The sequence below is a fragment of the Clupea harengus genome, chromosome 7, assembly GCF_900700415.2.
Source record: "Clupea harengus chromosome 7, Ch_v2.0.2, whole genome shotgun sequence".
Taxonomy (NCBI): Eukaryota; Metazoa; Chordata; class Actinopteri; order Clupeiformes; family Clupeidae; genus Clupea; species Clupea harengus.
Genome location: NC_045158.1, coordinates 10,973,416 through 10,983,130, shown reverse-complemented (window position 1 = coordinate 10,983,130; position 9,715 = coordinate 10,973,416). Strand labels below are relative to the sequence as shown.

Here is a 9,715-nt window from a genome sequence, read left to right as displayed (position 1 = left end):
GTCCTTTACTCTCCTACTAATTAGTCTTCATTAAACGTGGGAAACCGGCGATGAGAGGAAATGCAGATTATTTCCCTCACAGCTGTTTGGAATGTCTCCTTTTAAAGCAACATTACTTGTGTTTTTAATTAAATGATCAAAATCAGATGACACCTACAGATTAATCTATTTGACTGAGGTCCCTTGCCCAGGCTTTTAACCACACGATAAATAAGAACATAGAAACCAAAGCTCAGCTATAAAGTCAAGGACATAAACAGCACAGGAATTAGGATTCTTTGGAAACTCGTTAATCTATGAAAAATTACACTGTGACGAATCTGAATATGGGGTAACCATCTGTTAGGACTAAACCGGCTACGCAGAACGCATGACAACCTCAACACGCCCACAGTACACACTTGAAACTTTGAAATGGTCGCGACCAGTGGTGACGTCTCATTTCAATTTCCTATCATCTTACCACAAAATACTGCTATTTCTAAGCTATATTATGGGGAGTGTGTCAATACGCTAGTTGATGTGACATAAATATTATAGTAATGTTACAATTATATAGTGAACAAGTTGTGTGATACAAAATACACACCCCCTATTTCACAATAGTTTGAGCCATTCACTTCCTTGTTTTTCAAAAGTTTTATTTTGGAAAGTTAGCGCACTCATTTCGCGATTTGCCTGGATGTTGGTTTCCATACTTGTATCACACAGGACTGTACTGATCAATATTTTCCTTGAAATTTGCATTGATGCATTTTAGGGGTCGATGTTTGATATATTTTTCATGGCGACACATAGCTAGCTTATGCTAGCTTGTTGGAACATAAGCTAGTTTAAGTTTATCAAGGAAGAATGTTACCTGCCGACAACGACGATTTCAGGACTGGGTTTCCATTGCACTCCTTCGTTTGGGAGAATGACTATAGGAATCTGGAAAAGGCGTTACCTACGGTATGCGATTCACCATCTGTTGTTTGAAATAATGGCTAACATCAGATAATTGGCTTGACAGAAGTCTCTCACGCATTGGCTAGCTTTAGCTAGTTGGTTTAGCTGGGTAATAAAAACTAGCAGTTAGCTTTCTCGTCTAAGCACGCAAAATCAATGCTGTTATCAGCTGAACTTTGTCAGACTAGTTTTGTGGTCAGTTTGGTTAGCCAATGAAGATGTCAATGGAATTTAGTTATCTGATGTTTTCCCGCTGTATTGAATCTATGCTGCGAACCCGTAGCGTGTTAGCATAACAGGTTATTGGTTATTGCTAGGTTTTCTCAACTGATGATGCGTCGAACTTGGCCATAGCAGAAACACGAGATACAAGGCTTACAGCGATGTAATATTTTAAGGTTTGGTGTGTAGTTGGCATTTGTACTGGGTCTTTTCATTGAGCTCCTCATCAAGTCATGTATTTTAAATACTGCGATCATTCGGTTCTTCACTTCGTTGTGGGATTTCCAATGGGTCTATCTCCATTCACTTGATCTTTTGTTTCACAGAACAACGTTGAGGAGGTTGACCCCAGAGGACGAACACCCCTCCATCTAGCAGTGTCACTGGGCCATTTGGAATCAGTGAGAGTTCTCTTAAGGCATGGAGCGGATGTCACTAAAGAGAATTCTAAGAATTGGACAGGTGGGTCTTGTCTCATCAACGTTCTTGTTTATTGAACGACTTTTCATGGGTAGCGTTCACAAGTGGGGTTGTCTGTTGACTTACTATCTGTGAAGTTGCCTTATTAGGCTTGTGCTCACACTGACACACACACCCCCCTCCCTCCCAACTATTCATCACAAATGTTGTAAAATGTCCTGTTCAGTAAGCTCTCGCCTGTTCCGTTGTTACTCTCTTCTGTAACTTCAGTGCTACAGGTTTCACTGGCAATGGAAAAGTGAATTGATACAATTCCATCATTACTATGTTTGATTCAGGATGTGATGATGACATGTATGAGTTTGTGTGTGTGTGTCAAGTGCTGCAGGAGGCGGTCAGCACCGGAGATCCTGAGATGGTGCAGTTGGTACTGCAGCGACGGGACTACCTCAAAGCCTCCACTGCCCTCGGTGGGGTGCCTGAGCTGCTGGCAAAGATACGAGAGGTATCTCTCTCTCTGTCTCTCTCTCTCACTCACACATACACTCTGTGTTTCTCTCTGACTCACTCTTTCTCCTTCCATCTCTTTCTGACACACTTTCTATTTTTGCCATCCTTCCTTCCATCCTTATTCCTTGTTTAATTTGTGTCTGGCTCTTTTCCTCTTTCTGAGAAATGGTGGCAGATTCACATCTACCTTTAAGTATCAATGCAGACTTTTTTCTGATGAAGCTTCTGTTCCTGGTTGTCTCATATGGACATGTGACCTCTTCTTGCCATGCCAAACAGTTCTTTACTATTCCTACACTTGAGTGCTCTCCCTAACGGCTCTTATTTTGACATTTTCAGTCTCCAGATTTTTACTTGGAGATGAAATGGGAGTTCACAAGTTGGAGTAAGTTAAACCTTTGTGCTATGCAAAAACACACATGAAAAAAAAAACAGAGAATTCTTCATCTATTTAATGTTTGAAAAGTGATGTCAACCAGTACTCACTTATTTCATCCTTACTCCAGTCCCTCTGGTATCGAGGGTGTGCCCCAGTGATGTGTGTCGCGTATGGAAAAGTGGCGCCAGCCTGCGGGTCGATGCCACCCTGCTTGGCTTTGAAAACATGACCTGGATCAGGGGCAGGCGAAGCTACATTTTTCGGGGAGATGGTGAGTGTCTTTATCTGATGGCATCAAGACAACCTGGAGAAATACAGTAATGATTTCTGCTATGTGCCATGCTATGTGACATTTCCGATAGTGATATGGCGATTACATGATGTGCATTATAGACAGCTGTACAGAGCTCATGGAGGTGAACCACGATGACGAGGTGGTGGACACAGAACGTTTCGACATTGAGATGGAGGACGTGACTCTTGACTCGATGCAACCTAATCAGCAGGAAGTGGCCAAAAGGCTGACCACGCCCATCGTGAACACTTTTTTGGACACCAAAGACATCGCCTTTGAGAGGTATGCCTAGCAGGAAAGACCAGCTCAAAAAACAAAACCACCAGGTTGTTGAGCTGTGCTAAATTCTGTTGACTGTTGTTTTTATGACTGTGTCCCACAGGTCAAAGTCTGGTATCTGGGGATGGAGATCTGACAAAACAGAGGTTGTTAATGGATTTGAAGCAAAGGTAAGGTGTCAAATGAATAAGCCACTATTCAGAGCACCTGTCTCTCATTCAGATTTTTGCTTACTTCTCAAAGCTATAACAGGAAATATGTCATGTTTTTGTTTGTTTTTAAGGTTTTTAGTGTAAATAATGTGAATGTGGTGATTCGAACTAGGACTGAACACTTAACAGATGAAGAAAAGACCAGAATAAAAGGTACTGTGAAGGCTACTGCAAATCTTAAAACCGCTTGTATTGTAGAAGTAGTGTTGCTTTGAAGGAAATGGTGAGGAACAATACATTGATGCATTTATGCCCTGGTGATTCTTTAACAGTCTGCTTTTGACATTAGTGTTAAAGAGGACCTATTATGCTCACTTTCAATGTTCATCATTTTATTTTTAGGGTCTACCAGAAATACAGTGCCCTCCACAATCATTGGCACCCTTAGTGAATATGAGCAAAACAGGCTATGAAAAAATATGTCTTTGCTGTTTATTCTCTTGGTCTTTCACTTAAAATATTCACAAAAATCTTACCTTTTCATTGAAGTAAAATTATTGAAAGAAAAAAAATCTGTTGACATTAAATAAATATTTTTCCCCAAAACATGTGTGCCACAATTATTGGCACCCCAAGAAAAATCTAACTGAAGTATATTTCCAGTCATGTTTTACATTTTTAAGTTCACCTGTGTTATAGGTGAGAGGAACATTCTCGAATCACTTCTTGGAACTGTAGAGCAGCATGTCAGTGTCCAGGGGGTAAGCTATGACAACCTTTTGAACATCTCCACTCATAGATATTTTTTGCTTTCAGTTTTTCTGATTGTTGGTTAACAAATGGCAACAAGTATTTCAGTAACTCTGCTGCCAAGGTATTGCATGGATCTGATCACATAACAATACAAATATATAGTCTTGTAATAGTAATCCATGAAAATGTACATTGTCACTTCTATTAAAATGCCAAATGCGTTTGTAGGATCTCACTTTGGAGTATGCTACACCCACCAACCCAACAGCCATCACACAACAGGAGTACTTCAACGCAGACTTTGATCTGCAGGAAAGAGACATTGGCAGGCCAATCGAGCTCACCATCAGGACCCAAAAGTAAGAGGCCAAGCAGAGAGACAAGGATGACACCCACAAGCTATTCATTATCCCATCACAGTTTGTGGTGCCAAACGTTGCAAAATAGTGAGTTGCAAAATAGGTCTCGTTTCAACCTGAGCAACTGATTATGTGCTGTGGCTTGCAAAACTATTCAACCCCCCTGAAAGTCATCACCATTTTCACAATTACAAAAGATACTAACACATATTTTCACAATCAATATATGTATTGCAAATTTATGCTCTGGTATATTTCCAATGCAAATATTAGTTTGTCTACTAAAAAATGTAATAAAATAAATACAAAAATGAAATATGCAACTTGCATAAGTATATAAAACCCTGTTCTTTGGAGTTCCAGAAGCATTTTTAACATTAGCCCGGCTCCAGCACTGAGTGGTTATTTGTGGTGCTGTTTCGCAGGTTCAAGGGCACTCTGTGGATGAGCGAGGAGTACCCGCTATCCCTGGTGGAGCAGGTGGCGCCCATCATAGAGCTCATGTCCCGCACCAGCACCCACTTTGCCCGCCTCCACGACTTCCTCATCCTCAGGTTCCCTCCCGGATTCCCCGTCAAAATAGGTACCAAGAAGTATTTTATTCTTAGTACACCCCTGGCGGCACACCTGGGGTTACACAGCCCTTTCTTGTTACCTGAGGTCTCGGAGGGTTGAAACATCTGAAATGGCCTTTGAGAGTGTGAGCAATGATTTTAAAGTGAAAGGTGTGAGCCATGTCCTCGTTGCCCTGCAGAGATTCCACTCTTCCACGTGCTGAACGCCCGCATCACCTTCGGGAACGTGAACAAGTGTAGCACGGAGGAGCCAGCCAGCCCTGCCACCCCCGCCGCCACGCCTGCTGCTACACCTGATGCCACACCCTCTGGCACACCTGCGGCCACACCCACACCCTTTGTCACGCCTGCGACCACACCAATACCATCTGGCACGCCCGCGACCACGCCCTCTGGTACGCCCGCGGCCACACCCACGCCCTCTGAGGAGGGGGAGGAAGGAGAAGCCACAGGTGGGACACGTGTTGGCCATCATGTGTTAATCTTGTGGATTAATTAAATTAGTAGTACATGCTTAGCTAATGTAATCTGATGTCAAGGTAACAATTCATGGTAACAATTATGCTCAACAGTTATAAGTAGGATCTTTAGTATTGGTTGAAAACCTACATTTCATTTGAAGGCCTCCTTGCAGGTGCTTTTGTGAAAGTATTCACATTTAAAAACATTGAGAGCAGAGTGCCTTTCTTTTAGAAATTTCTAATTCAGCTAGACTTGCTCCCCTGTTGTCAGAGTTTAGTCTGAAGTAGTGAAACGGGTGTCTCTTGCTGCTTTGCTTTCCTGGTATGACGTGCCGGAGAGTGACCTGTCTGTGTCTGCTTTTGCAGGAGCGGACCCGTTCCAGGTGTGCCCGTCGGTGTTCGCCGTGCCGGCTCACTACCGGCACCGTGGGGGCAGCCGGCACATGCCACCCATCCACTCACACAGCCACGAGGAGGAGCTGCTGCAGTATGCCATCCACCAGAGCCTGCTGGAGACTAGCACAGTGCCCACACAGGTCTCTCTCTCTCACACACACACACACACACACACACACACACACACACACACACACACACACACGAACGATACAGACTCCTAGATATGCATACATTTATACAGAAATGCACTCAGACTAAGAGAATCCAGGTGGAGGAAGTAGTAGTGTTGTTTTGAGGGCTTACAGTGGCTCTTGTGTGTGTGATAGGAGGTGTCCTGGGGCGATGCCAATGGAACGCTCACTGACGCTATGAGGAGTAGCCAAAGTGATGGGTAAGCGCTTCCCCTGATCTCAATTTTATGATTTTCTTCTGCTCTCACTCACTCACACACTCTCACACTCTCACACACTCACACACACACACACACACACATCCACCACCCACTCCCTATGAAAAGTAAATTGATCCAGAAATTGAATACATTCATGGACTGAATAGACTACACAATTTCCTAATAGCAATCATAGACATATTATTTTCCTCCGTACCCTTTCTTATACAGGACCCTGTCGTCTGAAGGTGTTCTTGTGGACCTCGGGGACACCAGCACAGCCAGCTCTGTCTCCGTCTCCAGCCCGGACACCGAGCTGCGTCTGGCCATGGAACTCTCCGCTCGAGCCAAGAAGGAAGATGAGCGCCGGCGGAAGGAGGAAGAGGAGGAGCTGGAGAGGATACTGCAGCTCTCCCTGACTGAGAAGTAAAACCATCACAAAAACAGACTGGGTACAGGGAGGAGGAAAAGAAAACCAACTTAGGAGAAGGGAAAAAGGGAGCAAGTCCATATTTTGCCATTGTACCACATAAAGATTTTGTTTCTAATTCAAGCTCGAAGTAATCCATAATCTTTTGCTACAGACTAGCAGGAAATCTGCAAACCGTCACTTAACATTTGTGGGATGGGAGTCATTTAGAGATGGGAGTATATTTCTGGAGCAGATCTCTGAGGCACTTTTTGCTGTGATCACCATTCTGAATATTTGAAACTCCTTGTGAATTGTAAGCCTCCCTTTCCTCACCCCACAGTGTTCTGTGAGTGCTTAATTCTGCTCAGTCTTTTTCCATGTCTGCTTTTAAGGCGCTCATCGGTTTGAGTGCGTGGTGGGTGTGGGTCGCCTTCTGCTTCTATTCAGGCACTGAAAGGATACAAGACAAGATGTTGTTTGTTGTTGTTGATGGTGCTGCTGGTGACACATTGTTCAGGTTGCGTGTTTTGTGTGTTTGTATGTACACACGTGTGTGTGTGTGAGCGCATTTTGCCTAAGTGTTTAGAGTTTCGGGATCGGAATTTAGGGTCAGGTTTGGGTCCCAGGGCTTAGCCTTTAAATTGAACAGGCCATCTCAGGGTTCCAGTTTTCCATACTAACGAAGTTCACAATAGTAGTGAACTTAACACGAGTAGAATAGGTTACAAGAAAACTAATACTCAACTCAGCTTTTCTCATGTTTTTAAAAGGCTCGACATAAACATTTTTGAAATGGAAAAAAAAAAAAAAAAAACAACTGCAACTTTTGGTGCAACATTTGTTTGAACCAGTCTGATTTTAATATTTTTCCATAGCATCAACCCCTCAACTTCAAAAACAGCAATAAATGCCATCGTGCCTCTTCAGTCACAGACATGCATATGCTTCACCTGCATAGGCAGCTCATGGGAAATCATTTTCCACAGCAGTGTTGTACAGCAGGATGGGACAGTGATATTTTATAATTTTTTTTTTAATCAAATGTCCATGCTCTAGAAACATAATGATGGAAATGGATGAACTGCCAAACCTAGATCCATAGGAAACCTTGATGCTGCTACTCTAATGCAGTAATGGCTGTTGATCCTGAACCCTCGCCCCATCTGCAATGCCGTAAGGTGAAAACACTCATTTTAAAAGAGCTTTAACCGCAGCATATCATCAGATACTGTCTGATACCAATGTCTTGGGTTGACTAATGTCTCCCTGTTACGTAGATGTGCAGTAGCTAGATCTCTTTAGGCTGATCTACCTAGTTGTTTTTCCTCTTTTCCCTTGGAAAGCAATGTCTAGGTAATCCTAGCTGTGCTCCTATAGTTGCCTAAGGACATTTTTTGGCACAGAACTGCTAATGCTTATTTTTGCAAAGGGCCTCACGTTCCAGTACATCCAATCATAAACTGGATCAGCACTGATCTACCGGGCAGTGCGACGCAGACCAAAACATGCTTCTAAAGGGAAACACTTTCCTTTCCAAACGTAAGGGTGTGAGGGCTAACTCATCTACAGAGATTTTTGTTATTGTTTAATCCATAAATTACTGAATACATTTCCTCCTGTCTTTTTTCTTTGGGCTTGAACTGCTGAGAATCTCAATGCCAAATTGCCAGACAGTGTCCACCCTTAACAGACTTAACAGAGATATAGTGGTGGTTTAAAACGAATAGGTCTTAATCAAACAGCAGCATGCTTACAGCAGGTCTTACTCGGCATGTTTAAGAATTTGAGAAAGCATTTTATAAATGGTGTATGTCGGCGCAAATGTCTTTTTTCCCCTTAAATAAAAGCACTTTATTTCATTTATGGTATGACGTATGTATGTCCTTAAATATTAATTAAAGGAAGAAATTAAAATGTCCAGGCTGTCCTCCTTCATGCAGCGTTCTATGACGACCAGCAGGTGGCGGTGTCTTGACACTTTCCTGTGTCTGTTACTTTAGATCAGCAGAGATCATGTGGTATTAGAACAAATGGTTGGATGAAGGGGAAAAAGAATGAAGCAGGGTCCTAACACCCTCTTCATTTTCAGGGAAATTTGAATGCGCTTGAGTGATCTCTGGTTGTTGGCTAAACATAGCCACCACCCACATTCAGATCCTGACATCTGCACATTTTACACAACGTAGGCCAATTACAGTTTCTGAACTGTGTACGTTAATCCTATTATGCCAACCTGAAAATTACTGTGGTCAAATGCTGAAATTGTCTATATTATGGAGAATAGAATATTGAAGGCAATTCCCTCTTGTGTGTTCAGGTTTAGCGTCGATGTAGTCAGAAACGTACTCTGCTCATATGTACCACAGTGGAGGAAGGAGCCTACTTTTTTTTCACCAGCCTTTACTCCGTTCAATTACAACATATTATTATTATTATTATTATTATGCACATTCTTGTTATCTTTATGTGATGTGCTACACTTTTACAGTTGTAATCTTTTTGGTTTGGCTAAAAAATATTTTTAATTATCATCCTTCACTCCTGTAAATGGTAGGAACCATTTAGGAATCAAGGATAGAGCTTCATGCATGAAGTCTTAAGACTAGGCTCCCCCTTGTTTGTGCATTGAGACGACATATGAGTTACCAGAATGGAACGGATTTGCAATAAGCCCCTTCAAATACACTTGTAGAGGGCTATTTGAATGTGTTTTGGTAAGTCAGTCCCACAGCACTACTAGAAAGGAAATGTACAAAATATTGTTACTAATGATCGTGTGAGCTTAGAGCACATGAGCATAGAGCAAACGAATGGTGTGTGAATGATGTAGGAGGAATAGACATTAAGTCAAATGTAGTAATAGCAAATTACATTACTTAGAAGCAGTCACAATGTGCCATACCTGACCTAGGTAGGTGGGTACCATGCCAAGAAATTTTATAATTGGTAATATATGAGATGTTATAACTGATTTATTTGCTCCTCCGCAAATGTCGGATCTAGAGTGGACCTGAACCATCCTCATTCTTGCAGTTTGAATGATCAAATTAATCACACACACCCTGAAAATCCTTGAGGAGTAATGACCAAATGCTCAGTCCCTGCTGATGGCTTATTGTCAAAGCAGCAGGAAGACCTGCAATGAGAGAAGTGTAGGCTA

At 42.3% G+C, this 9,715-nt stretch overlaps 1 protein-coding gene across 1 annotated transcript; it reads left to right on the top strand.

Annotated features, from left to right (window-relative positions):
• The first annotated feature begins 485 nt into the window (after nt 1–485).
• ankrd13a (ankyrin repeat domain 13A) lies at nt 486–8,473 on the top strand. The gene is made up of 15 exons (XM_012830593.3): nt 486–951; nt 1,497–1,632; nt 1,971–2,095; nt 2,440–2,485; nt 2,607–2,750; nt 2,873–3,056; nt 3,157–3,223; nt 3,337–3,418; nt 3,905–3,966; nt 4,187–4,317; nt 4,743–4,900; nt 5,072–5,344; nt 5,720–5,889; nt 6,079–6,143; nt 6,375–8,473. The coding sequence occupies exons 1-15, from the start codon at nt 853–855 to the stop codon at nt 6,571–6,573; spliced, it is 1,941 nt and encodes a 646-aa protein (XP_012686047.1). The 5' UTR covers nt 486–852; the 3' UTR covers nt 6,574–8,473.
• Nucleotides 8,474–9,715: the final 1,242 nt, after the last annotated feature.